The sequence below is a fragment of the Aedes aegypti genome, chromosome 1 (assembly GCF_002204515.2).
Source record: "Aedes aegypti strain LVP_AGWG chromosome 1, AaegL5.0 Primary Assembly, whole genome shotgun sequence".
Classification (NCBI taxonomy): Eukaryota; Metazoa; Arthropoda; class Insecta; order Diptera; family Culicidae; genus Aedes; species Aedes aegypti.
In genome coordinates this window covers 272031843-272046241 of record NC_035107.1, presented here as the reverse complement: position 1 = coordinate 272046241, position 14399 = coordinate 272031843, and the positions used below count along the sequence as shown (strand labels likewise).

The 14399-nt window shown below is 36.9% G+C and overlaps 1 protein-coding gene across 1 annotated transcript in view; it reads right to left on the bottom strand.

Moving 5' to 3' along the window:
* Window positions 1–1487, bottom strand: part of LOC5563999 — a 31641-nt gene extending 30154 nt beyond the window's left edge. The window contains exons 1-2 of the mRNA XM_021837835.1: window positions 1247–1487; window positions 230–1172 (exon numbers count right to left, since the gene is read on the bottom strand). Coding sequence (XP_021693527.1) covers window positions 230–1172; window positions 1247–1341 — 1038 coding nt within the window. The 5' untranslated portion in view covers window positions 1342–1487. The remainder of the gene's footprint in view (window positions 1–229; window positions 1173–1246) is intronic.
* Window positions 1488–14399: the final 12912 nt, after the last annotated feature.

The following is a 14399-nucleotide window of genomic DNA, read 5'->3' as shown; positions in this document are numbered from 1 at the left end:
TATAATTTATTCTAGAGGAATCTGAAGGGAAATTCCTGAAGGCGAGTAATAATCCCTCTCCAGAGTGTTTTCACCGAAATTCGCTGCAAGCAGAATAACAGTTGAGAAGTGACTTCAGAGACCTTCCATTGAAAATACATAGAGGAATATTGACAGTATTATTATTTACAATTTAGCTATCCAACTGAATCTCAGATTTGAAGACCTTTGTTACTAAATCCAAACTCACCGCTTTATCCGGGTCTTCCTTAATCGCTATTTCGCCGCCTTGAGTCGCGGCCGCCATCTCCCCGCCCGTCACCGGCGGCAATCCTTCCTCGTCATCCAGCTGTTCCTCGTCAAAATGCCCGAACTCGTTCGGACAGATACCATGCTCGGCCTTCAAGTGGGCGGCCAACTGCTGCGCATAGGCAAAACTCTCCCCGCACTGCTTGCACATGTGCGGCTGCTTCCCCAGATGAACCCGAAGAATGTGGTTCCGGAGGATTGTTATACGGCTGAATTGCCTCGAGCAGGTAGTGCACACCAACGATTCCTGTTTAGGGTCATTGGAGTGCTGCTCCTTGATGTGTTCCTTGAGCGTTTTGTACGAATGGAACGTTTCCATGCAGCGCTCGCAAACCTGCACCCGGATCACACCGGGGTCTCCATCGGGATTGCTTGGCTGGTGAGATCGGATGTGCGAAAGCCGGGCCGTTTTGGTCATGAACGACTTGGGACAATGTTTACATTTGTACATCTTCGCCTCCTCCGGATGTTCCTCCTTGCAGTGGCTCATAAACAGGGACATGGATCGGAACTTTTCCGTACAGACGCGGCACTGATAGACACGGTTTTCCAACCGTACGAACGGAAGTTCCCCCTCCACTCCCTCGTCTTCATCGGGAAGCGGTTCCGCTTTGATCACCCGATCCAACCCAAGCCTTCGTCTTCGGATTGCAATGTCCACTTTCAGGCAATTCTGCCGGAACACGTCAAACTGGTCCAGAATCAACTGGCAGGAAGTGCAAACCGCACAGGAAAAGTCATCCTCCATCGTTATCCCGATGCCAATATACTGCCCGATCAGCTCCAGGATGTACACGTTCGGGTCGGTCCCCGGCGGAAAAAGCGGAACCACGTCCGGCGTCGTCAAACACAAGCGACAGTAGGTCTCCGGGTTGTCATTTGGCCTGCGGAGAGAAAAGTTCAAACATATAAAGCTTCACAAAGCACTTGAAAAAATGATTCTAAGATTGGAACTTACACGACCGGGAGATCCTGCTGGTTGAATATGCCCTCCGCGGCAAATGGATCCTCCCTCGCGGTGGCGACGGCGGAGGAGGACATTGAAAGGTCCATCTTGTTCTGGGCGGTGTGTCTTTATTTCTTCTCGTTGATGCTTTTTTTTCGCACTGATGAATCCAGAATGAAAATTTTCACTCTGCTTGTCTTCTTCCTGCTGTCATCGGCGATTTTTTTGCAAAGCAAGCCGATGGGAAGTGTTGTCAAGCAGTTTTATTACTGTGATTTCTTCGAAAATTTTCGAATGGCGATAAGAGGTTTGGAAAAATTGCGTTTTTTCGCCACTTTTTCTATAGGTTGAAAAAGATTTTTGTCAAATCAACGAGTAAACTGAGTAAATCTGGTAAAATTCATGAATCTTCTTACAAAACCCAACTACGAAATTTACTGTTTCATACGATTCTTATCCCATTCTACTAGAATCGGCAACACTGCCCCCGAAGGGAAGAATGTCAAAAAGGAGAACGGACGGTGTTTTTATGCTTTTCGCCCCCTTGCACCAATACAATCTCGCAGTGTGCAGGTTTGAAAATGTTTACAAGTGCGTGTTTATGCGCAGAGGAGCACAAAATGCGCACACGCGAAATGCGCGAACCCATCAAAAGGAAAAACGAATGTCTGCGAGAGAGAGAGGGAATGAAATAAGGCATCAACATAAGTATATGCTTCTCGGCCGGCAGCGATGATGATAAACAACATGGCGAAACACATGCATGCATAAATATGCTGTGCAGCATAAAAGCGTACGTGCAGCGCTGCTCATGCAGGATGGTGAGCAGTGCTGCCGGAGTGAGTGGCATGGAAATCAAATCTGGAACTATTTGTGATGAGGGCGCATCTTACACTCAGAAACACGGGTAGTCACAGAATTGGCTTGTTTAGGGATCCCAGGGGGGTTGCAATTGGGACGATGCAATATCTCAGGCTGGTTTTGCTAGATTTATGAAAATGTGATAGTTGCCCCATTTAAATTTGAATGAATATGTGAAGTTAGGAGACTAATGAAGAAGACCCTTATATGCTGACTTTATTGTTGGTTTTTATATACTGCTTCGCGACTAAAAATGCGTGAACCAACGTGCGAAGTTCGATTTTTGACCAACTTCGCCGCGTCGCAGCTCGATTCTCAATAGTGCGCATAATGCACACGGCGGAGGGCATAGATGCGCTCTATAGCGAAGCGACTTGCGACGCGGCGAAGTTGGTTAAAAATCGAACTTCGCACGTTGGTTTACCCATTTTTTGTCGCGAAGCAGTATAAATCCCTCCAACAAAGACGATGCTGATGGTGTTAGTTATAATGTTGTGTCCTTAACGCAGAGGCTATTCGCTCCCAATACGACAATAGGGTCCTAAAATGTTGAATGAAATCTTGTTTTTATTTAATAACACGAAAGAGCATGTTACTGTAACTACTTTAGCAATTTTCCCGCTCAAATAACGGCTATATCATATTTAAACTTTAATTTAAAAATTGGGTCCATAAATGAACCTTGACACTTAAGATCATGTTTGACGTTCGCTCAGTCGACAAAAACACCACAGGGGTTATAGTTTTTTCACTGGAGTTGTTTGTATCTGACATTTCGGAAGGGACACGGAAAACAAAATACACCCAATATTTGAGTTTAAACCAAGGGGTGTGACAAAATATAATAAAAAACATAAAAAATGTTTTGTGGACTTAAACAAACGGAAAACATTTAAAAATTGAGTAAACAAGTGTTTATGGCCTAAACTTAAGCGTTTGGCACTAAAATTGGGACAGGGCTTTAGGACCCAATTCGTCCGGTGGGGTGTGCTGCTGTCGTCATGATGATGGTTGACGAGAGCAATGTCAAACTCATTCATGGTTTCTAACATTCGGAACAAAATATTTATTTTCACCGCTTACTTCACTTATGTATGAAATTGAATGAGATCCAATGGTAGAGAATTCATTTATCTACCCAATGGTATTTTTAGGGGCAGCGGAGAATGTCCGTGTTTATTTCAAGCGCAAAAATCGCTCAGGCGAAAGTTCCAATGAAATTAACCTCACATATCCTGGTTTTCCAACCTCAAACTAGTGCTGCTACCAGCCGGATCTCAATTATTATGAAAGTAGTGCAATAATACAAAAAAAAAACAAACGTATGTAGAACATAGAGAATGGATATTCCTACCTTTTCCGCCTAACTGTTTCACTGTGAACCGTCTTATATCAGGAAAATAAAACATTTTTCCCCACAGCGGCATGTGATGGATGCGTGAAAAATCAATTTTTTCATCATCTGACTAGTTGCGCTACCAAAGTATAGATGGCTAACAGTATGTTGCGTTTTGCGATTGGAAGCGTATTAACAAAAGCATAATTTTGCGAGCTTGTAGAATAGAATTACGGATCTATCACAGACGTAACTCTTAGAACAAATCGCGATCAAAATCATAGTCACGAGGACATGTACGCCCAATGCTAAAATCGGTGTGTTTGGCCGACGGGCCAACAGATGGCGTTAGTGTGTAAACGTCAAACGCGAACAAAAACGATGCGAGTGCTGCGGCCACCTACAATATTTTTGAATCGACCGTTAAAAAGGTGGTCGATGGACAATGATGAGAGTGTGACGTCTGTTTGTTTGTGGATCTATGTTAAATTTTGGGGCAAGTTGATAAAGTCTATTGATATTTTTTTTTTTTCAAATTCACCCTTCGAACCCCAGAGGACCTGTAAATTAATTTGCATGTTCCAGATAACCAAACCAATAGATTAAATCTAGGATTGAATCGACCATCGCAAATTCTAAAAATCTGAAAAATGATTATGCAAGGGAAAATGCCGATAATTGACATAAAAATCGACGGTAATAAATATATAACTTGCTTTCTATAATTTTGGCCCGATCTTAATCTCTACACCCTTTAGAATCTTTTCACAATCGCCGTAATGTTGAACAGAGAATAACGGTTTGCCTTCCAGCCAGAGGCATCTTTAAAGTAGTGTTGTGAAAAACTCAATTTCTCACAATTCACGCTTGAGATTTTTCATGCGTGAGTTGTCAATCACTGACCTTTTGGACTCATTGTCTCGTATTTCCACAGTTTACTCACAACGGCAATGATTTCTTGTTAGTCTGGTAAAATTATAGTAATTCTTTCTAACGTAAAGAACAACATTCGGGTTTCACGAGTTTTTGCTGGGTTTTGCGACTGAATCATTTTTTACGGTTTAGTTGATTGAGTTGATTTTGCATCAAAATCTCAAGCGTGAGATTTGCGAAGCAGATCTCTAATGAGTTTGCTCTCATGGTAGCGTATTGATTGAGATTTGAGTGTGAGTCTATCAACACTGCTTTAGATTGTAGATTGATGATTTGGTAAATGTTTGAGCATATCGTGACTTCAATTTGGAGTTCGGGTTACTATTGATTCCTGATCCTTGTAGAGCTAAAATGTATAGAGAAAAGATTATAAAATAAATATAAAATTCCCTATTTTGCAGGACTATTGCCATTTATTGTATTCCTGCATAATTATGAACGATACACAGAAAAAAATTCGTTCTCGTATCCGTGAACAGCAGACGTGAACTCGTCAACAAGCAAAATACACCGTGAACTAGATCATGTTTATGCGTAAACATGATGGTAGTTCATGGTGTATTTTTGACAGTTCACGTTTTCCAGAACTCTTTTTTGAGCGTGTATTTGTACTGTTTCTCATAACGTCCACAACAATTTGCACCCATATCTTCACAATATCATGAACCATGATTAATAACAATAAAGCAACAATCACAGAAACTGTTTTGACAGTTTGGCGAATGGTAAATGAGAAAATAACAATGTGGGAAATAGGCGGTTAAGTTTTGTAACCATTTAAAAACGACGATTTTCCCGAACAAAATTTGTCGCTCACAGTTCGCCAAATGGTAGATATACTATCCATGTTTTGACAAATTCATTGTAAGGCAAACAGTTTAGAAACAGTAAAACCATAAATTCCTGATGGAAATAAATAATGTTTGGGTAATTATTGGTTTACGGTACAATATAGTGAATTAATCGTTTGATGTACTGTTCTGTTATATTTCTAACATAATGTGATATTTGGTGGATTATCTCAATGAAAAACAATGAAACAAGAAAATGCGTGCAAGACAAACTCATTCTGATAAAAATTTGTCTAATTTAGTTTAACAGATAATAATGATGCTTGAAAATAAATTATATTGAGCGTTTTGCACCTTATTAGACTACTGTGCAGAAAATATTTGCACAGTGAACATTTGCACACCTCACACATACACTTACATTACAGTTTGACGGCTGCTTCGATACTAACTTTTTTCATCTTTGTTTTGATTTTGTGCGAACGATAAGCGTAACATAATTGACTTATCAACCGGTGAACTAAATTCACTCGGTTCAAGAATGCAAACCGAATATTGCCAGAAACACCGCCGGAAGAATTCTCCAGTACCCAGAGAATGTATACCTCTGGATGACGAATTCAGTTCGTTCCTCAATCCTCAACGTGGAGTACTTGGGTGAATCGATAGACAACGACGAAGGTCAAGTTGCTGAGGGTTTATTTCTTATCGCTGAAAATGTCATTTTTGACACCCACCCAAACCCATTTGCAATACTTTTTGTATGGATATTCTCCTAAAACTGAATGGGATTCAATAACTTGAGGACACCCACCAACCCCCTTTAGCGTTTTGAAATTTGTGGATGGGCCTCTGAAAGTTCTCCCGCTAGTCGGAATACTTAATCGCCAATCTATTACTTCCTGAACCTGGCAACGAGAAACGAATCTAATTCCGAAAACGACAATAAAGCTCATCGGGGAGTTTCTCAAGCTTCCCAATGATCTTTACGAGTGCTGGCTATTAGTTGCCGTTCGCGATTTCAAGGACCATTCGTTGGGAGATGAAGTATGTTGATGGGATGTAGCTGGCAATACGGTGGATTTTCTTTTAACACCGATACTGGTTGCTTTCAAATAAACATAACATAACGATGAAAGAGCTTCGATGCAATCTATTTGACTGCTTTGAATTGTTTTGAAACGTCGTGAATAGCTTTCAAAGCATACGCCTGCTGATGTTAGTGAGTGTGCAAATTGTATCTAGCACATGAACAATTTCATTAGAATCTAAAAATTCGTGCAATGGTCAATAAAGGCCGTAATCATTTTAATCAGAATGAATCTGTATTACACGTACTTCATGTTCCACTGTTTCTGATGAAAAAAAAAACAAACACAATCATTATTAGTATCACTATAATCATATTAATAAATAATATTGTGCAAGGGGTCATGCACAAATTACGTCACGCTCCAGATGGGGGAGGAGGGGGTCGAGCCAAGCGTGACAAGCCTTACACAATTTTCGAAGGACTCATACAAAAAGTGTGACAAAGGGGGGGGGGGGGGGAGTCGCAAAAGTTTAAATTTAGCGTGACATAATTTGTGTACCATCCCCAAGATTTGTCCTATTTTTTCAAGATATTCTTTAGGTCACCACACAATTGCTCAAAATTTTAATAATAAATTTTCGCGTTTATCCATATTATCCAATTCGGTATTTTTTGTACCGAGAAAGCAACAGATCATCACTTCACTGAGGCCAATTCCGCAGCTGCAAATGTAGAATATGTGTTCCATCGACTCCAACAGTGCATCAAGATCCATTACGTGGGCTGAATCGGATTCCAAACATCCTTATTCCGGAGTTGTAGAATGATGTGTAACATCCATTGCCTTTTCGCTCGATTTGATCGCAGCAGCTTTATGATTTGGATGGAAAAAGCAATTAAGGGATCGTTCAAATATTACGTAACGCAATAGGGGGAGGGAGGTTGCATAGTGTTACGGTCCATACAAAAATTTAAATTTCTTCATACAAAATTTGTTACGTGGGGGAGGGAGGGGGTCAAAAATTGGCAAATTTTGCGTTACGTAATATTTGAATGAACCCTTAGTTACATGTATTTTTCATAGTCTTATTACATACCTGCTGTTCTTGGTTTTTGACCCAGTTATTCCGCAAATAAATGTATTTTCATAAAACTGGAACAGACAATAACTCGCAACGATAATTTTTTTATTTTTCTTTTTGCTGGTGAACAGTGCAAAGACAAGCACCCACAAAAATTTTCACGAAAGTTGAGTAAATCTCACTCAGCAATTAAAAATTATTTTCTTTCTTTCACAAATCTCGACAGAACGTGGGGCAACTCACATTTTTAGTGATGCATCATTTTATTGGACGAGTTGTATGCAAAAATTAAGATTTTTGAACATGAAAATTAAGTCATCATGCTTATCCAGCTTTTTACGCTAGCTATAAAACAACAGGGGGTGATTCAATATTGACATTTCTTGCCAACAGTTTTTAGGTTTTCAATTCAGTCTTAGTAGGCTGTAATTAGTGTTTGTTGATTCAACTGTCAAGAATTTTGACTTGTTTCAGAATTTCTTCGTATTCGAATTTATGTTTATAACTTGACTATGTTTCATTTAATAACGTTTCAATTATATAATTTTAGGTGCCTAATCAAAGGAATTGACTGGACTTCTAACTTATCATTGGCGTTGCTTTGGTAATCTCTGGAATATAGATACAGCCCTTTTCGTGGCCCTTGTAGTTTTTTCCAAGACAGATGCTGTTTATCGATACCGCCCCTCTGTGCGTAATCATTGCAGATGACTTTTGGAAAAGTTTGGTATCGGAATCAAAGATTTTGGGAGGATTGAGCTCGTCGAAATAAAAATTGAGGGCAACACAAAAGTTAATGATGGAATTATATATGTTATTTGATATTGACTATTAGAATAAGTTATTAGCACTCACAGCAAAAAAAGTTGTTGAATATTACATCGAAACTGCTGCAACCAAGTCGTTCCCTCGGTTGTGTAATATTACACAGCCCGACGTACTCGGGGGCTGCTGGTGTAATAAATGCGACCGATGTAATTTTTTCGATGTAATAGTTTCAACGTACATAATACGACGTAATCGATACGATGTAATAGGGACTGTGTAATCGAAGCGGTTTGACAGCGCTCCTTTATTCTGCTCAATGGCGATTGAGTTACTTTTGTATCCTTTTATGCTTATAAATTTTATTTAAAGCTTTTAAAACAGATTTTACTCAAACAAAAGAGTAACGTAAGCCCATTTATTAGAGTTTAAAAAAGGATAAAAAGCAATTCAATCAGCCATTGAAGAGAATGCAAATGTAACCAGATTAATATTAATTTAATATAAACTGTATAAATTATTCATCACATTTTATTATGTTTGGTATTATTCATTATTTTTACATGGTACATTCGATACAAAAGCCATATAACAAATCTTCCAAGAGGACTTGAAAATACTGAAAATATCAAAGTAGACATAGCGTGCATACTCCCTAGGCAGCCATTGAATCGATTTGGACGTTCGATCGCGTAGTTGATCTGGATGAGAAAAGAAATAAACAAGCGAAAAACATTAGTTAAATACAGAATCTAGCTTTCGTGTTTAACATGAGAAAAATAATCATGGACAAAAATGTTATGTTTGAGTATTTCTACTTTTTTGAAGCAATCTCGCATAATATTTGATCTCGCCCTGAAAGCCATTAGTAACCGAGTTTGTAGCTCGATGTTTTTTTAATAAAATAAATGGACAAAGATAAAAACGATCACCACTGGGAGATAGATAATATGAAATGACTTGTCGTTTAAATGAAACACGGACCCATCTAATTTCTCAACTCATTCTACTAGTAGAATAAGGACAACAGTAGTTCTTGTAGGGAAATCTCTATGACCCTTTTAACGCGCATAATGTATTTTAACGTTGGTTTTTAACACTTCAGTCGTCGTGCTGTTGTATTTTGTACAACACTATTGAAAAAACCTCGCTTTTCTTTTACAACAGCAGCATGGTAGTTCTGACGGTAACAAACCGCGCGACGACTGGAAGGTTAAATAATTTGTTAGCGTTAGCATTAGTAAGATCAGGGATCTTCCAGACTTAGTTTTTCGACGACTCGCTAGTGAATGCCACAAATAATTACACAAAATATACTCTGATAGTCCCTCAGCATTTCTCGAATCATTTTTTCATCATCTTCCATCGTCAACTGCTGCAGACGTTCTGTTATGCAATTATTATAGAGCTTAATCATCAATTTCTCCAGGATAACTAATTTCTTAGGGTGACTTGTTGTATTTTCGGCAGCTTTGTTCTCTTCGTCTTGGGTGGTTTTCTAAAACATATTGGGCTCAAATTATGCACCAATACTTTCACCATATAGGTGCATCTTACTGACGAATTTCAGAAGTTTTGGTCGATAAAAACCCCCATGACGAAGAGAACAAATCGGCCGACAATACGTAAGTTCCCCTACCTAAGAATAAAAATAAATATTAGTTATGGATGTCGAAGACTTTTAATTTGTATTCAAGAGCAGTAGATCTAAAGCCATGCTGAAGGTGTCTGGGTTCAATTCCCGGTCGGTCCAGAATGGAAATTTCCTTGACTTCCCTGAGCATAGAGTATCATCGTACCTGCCACACGATATACGAATGCGAAAATGGCAACTTTGTCAAAGAAAGCTCTCATGTAATAACTGTGGAAGTGCTCATAAAAATACTACGCTGAGAAGCAGGCTCTGTCCCAGTGGGGACGTTAATGCCAAGAAGAAGAAAGGTCTAAAGAATTGCCAAACATTGAGAGATGTCCATGAAACATTTTTGGTCACATCCTTGAATTCCGTTCAGGACTTTCCCAAGAGTTTCTTCAAGAACATTTCTAGAAAACCTAAGCATTTCCACCAGGGCTTTTTCTTAAAACCTTCATGTTTGTTAAACATTTATTGGATTGCCCCCTCAAAATTCAAAATGTGGACCGTTTTAAGGGGAAGGGAGACGGAAAGTCAAAGCCATATTTATATGAGCCTCATAGTTGCGTAAATGGTTTTTAAAAAAAGATGGCCAGATTACATGTTCACTAACATTACTGAAATTAGACAACAGAACATACGATACATCTAGTGGAGTGGGAGTTTAACCTATACTTCGTGACATTTATAGTAAGCCTGAAATTTTATAACAATTTTCAAATTCTTCATATGAAGAAATTATATCTAGAGAAATTCAGCTTTTTCCGAAATATGATAATACCTAATTAGAAAAGGTTCTACAATAATACACAAAGTATATAAAATATTCCAAGAATATTCAAACATTTTGCGAAAATTACAATTTGTAACAAAATCTTCTAATGCATTAAAATGTTTTGCTATTCTCTTGCACTCTCATATATGCTCAGATTTAACAAGAGTGATATTGTTTTCATACTCAATTGTTTACATCTTTCTGAAATCTATGACTTTCTAGTTATTTGAAGCATTTTAAATCTTTCCAGAAATCGAACCTAGTTCAACTAGGTATTATCAGAACTTTTTTATAATCCACCATTATTTAATTTCCAATAATTTTTAAACACCATAAATCGGGGGCATATATTTCATTGTTTTACAACTTTTTGTTTTGTTGTTCTTTGGAATTCATATATTGTCAAATTAATTCCAACCAAATCAGTATTTTTCTATTATTTTTTTTTTTAATTCAAAAAGACCCATTGGGGTTAAATTGATTACCAATCAACTTCGTTGTACTTGTTTTCATGTATTCAGTAGTTTGACATTGACAACATGAAAAAATGTGAAAAATGATCAATTTCACACAAAATAACGGTACTGAGGTAAGGGTTCATTCATATGTTTTTTTGATACCCACCCATTCCCTCGTAACGCATTCTGTATGCATATTTTTCGCATATGGAATGAACTGCAACATCCTGAGGACAGCCACAAACCCTCTACAGCATTATTATCATTATTGTTATTATTTTTTATTCCATATTTATCCTTAGAATATAGGGGGAGATCCCCCAGTACCGGACACTTAAGCCGCTAAATTCATAATTCGTAAAATATTGATTTTATGCGCTCGTGTTACTCATTTATGATAAATATTATCATTTTTATAGTGTACAAAAATAAATTTGAAAATATAAATATGAATTTTGACATTGCATTTTGATGATGTATTTTAGTACCAAATTAATCGATTTTGAAAGGTGGCACCCAATACCGGACACGATCTGGAAATGCCTCGAATTCTGTAAATTTGAACATCATTGAATGTGTTTACTATAGGAATAGTATATAATTGCCATTTCAATGCATTTGCAACATTTACAAGAACAATTTGAATATTTCTTAGTTAGCAAGATGTACATAAAAAACCTCTTTCTTATATGATGAAAAATGACACATTTTATGATGTTGTTCTGAATGTTCATTTTCCTTATTTTTATTACATCTTTGATACCATGATCGACGGAATCCATGAAAAATGAATGCATTTTGAGACACTGGTGCAATAATTACAAAGATATCATATAACAAATCAGGCTGTCCGAAACTGGGGGACAGGAGGTGCTTAACCAAAATTGTGATTTGTCCATATTTAGTCCAATTATGGTACAAAATACATTCATACTATCAAAATAGGATTATGTTCGAATATGCTTGCGTGATCCAAAGTTTTTTTTTCATGTTCAAAATAATTACTAAATAGGCTCAAAATTAAGGCAACACGTAAATTTTTTTGAAATTTTCAAACTTTTGTACTTTTTTAAGAAGGCATGCATAATTCAAGGATGTGTTGTTCTACGCAAACATTAGTCTCCATAATAGCTTCCATTACTACTAATACACCATCTTGATTGGACCATGATTTCTCAATGTTTCGACTTTGTCCGGTATTGAGTGCTGTCCGGTACTGAGGGATCTCCCCCTACTATTTTATGTTAATGACTGTTACTGAGATGTGGATAACCTTACAGCAGTAATATTGAATATGTTTAAACATTAACAATTAGGCCAATATAGAAAAAAAAACTGTTAGAAATTACATGAAGGAAATGAACGTCCATGGACAGAGAGAAAAAAGATAGTATCACAGTTCTCGATGGCCAATTCTTGTATTAGGCGATTGGCAAAGGCGAAATTTTGGCATCAGTGACAGTATTCTACAAAAAAAAAAAAAAAAACAATTATTCTAACCAAATGATTTGAAAGTGTCTTTAATCATAAAAATCAGATATGAAGAAAATATTCTATTCGAACTTGAGGGATAAAACCTTTCCCTTAAAATGGGATACTGAACTGCGGACATCAGCGATACACCCGCAACATTTCTTTAGAGGGCGTTTCGTATTTTTTCCAAGATGATACCTTGAGGAAATCGGGTTTGGTAGTGTTTGATTGCCTTGGAAATGAGAATACTTGAGATACCTCTTTCCTGAAAAAAAAACAAACATGTAACGAAAAGAGATCATACATGAATTTCTATAAGAATGATTTTTTAGTCTTTTTAGAGTTCCTTGACACTGCGACAAGTATTACTGCTTGTTTTACTGTGGATTTCTTTCACATATTACTCCAACGATCTCTTCAGAAGTTTGTTTTGTAATTTTTCAATAACTTTCTAAGAAATTCTTCCAAGAATTTAGTTTTGGATACCTTCTAGAACTCAATCTGGAGTTTTTCTGAGGATAATTATAGAAACTACTTCGGAGATTCCATCAGGAATCCCTCCAAGGATCGTTGGAGACATTTTCAAACGAAGTCTTATGTTCTCACGAAATATTTCCTTTCATTTCTCTAGGACTTTGTCCAACATTCCCGTTTAGAGCATCTTCAAAAATCAAAATTCATTCAGTAATTCCAGTAATTTCTCCAAGGATCGTTGGAGATATTCTCAAACGAAGTCTTATGTTCACATTCCCGTTTAGAGCAGCTTCAAAATTCAAAATTCATTCAGTAATTCTTATTTTTGTTATTTCACAAGGACATCTAAAAAAATCTATTCATTCTTCCAGAGGTATCTCCAGGGAAGAGTCGAGGAATTGTTTCAGATTTTGAGAAAATCCGCGTGGAATTTGTAAAGAAAATTTTTGTGAGTTCAGAGTATGCCTTGATAAATTCCTACGAGGATCTCTAAAAGAACTCCTCGATGAAATTCTTCTTGGGATTTTCTTGATAAAATGCTAATATAACTGGAAAACCCTCGAATTTCTGTTTAGTGTCCTACAAGACTTTATGAAGAAACTCGGAGTGACTCCTTGGAGAAATTTTAGTATGAATATTAAATAAAAATACCTGTAAGAATGGCTGTCAGTAATAACTGATGTGGAACCTTGAATGAAGTTTTGAAGAGTGCATGGAATTTGGAAATATTATTTAAAATATTATTTGAGAAATCCACAGCAATCATATTTTGATGAAATGCAGGAGAAATTCTGAGGAACTTTCTGAGAAATTCCAGGTCGATTTTTTTGAAGAACTATTGGAAAAGTTAATAAACGATTTCATTAAATGATGACTGAAGAAATTTCCGGAGCAACTTTTGAAAGTAATCGTGGATGATTTTTTTATAGAAAAATATCGAAATAAAGAATAAACTTTTGTGCAAGAACCTGGAATAAACCTTTGTGGACGAACTTCTTTATGATATGTGGTAAATCTCCTAGAAGTTACAACTAGAAAAAAACGATGAAGGAATCAGTGGAAAAATATGTGGAGCAAATCCTGGGATAATTGCTGTCATTTTTTTAAAGTGATCTATGTGAAAATTACGAGAGATAATAATGTTGCAATGCTTTACGATTTTTTTTGACAAAATTTGTAAAGGAATTCATTTAAGCATCTCTTGAAAAATTGCTGCTAGCATTTCTGAAGAAGTTCATAAAGGTATTTCAGAAAAAATCTATAGAATACCTAGAGCATTCCTTGAAGTTTCCTCCAGAACTTGTGGAATAGTCAAAAAAAAAAAACATTTTTGTAAACAAATTTGCCTTTACCAACTTTCTACTCCAAGTCCTGAAAAAAAATCGTTAACAAAAACCGACTGAACATCCCTATAATTATAATTGAAAAGATTTTCTGTTACAAAAAGGACAAATTCTATCTTGTATTACTGATTCAAAATAATTTCCCTGATTATGGCAGAAATTCCCTGAGAATTCCAGGTTTTTCCAGGTAGTAGACACCCTGATTGAA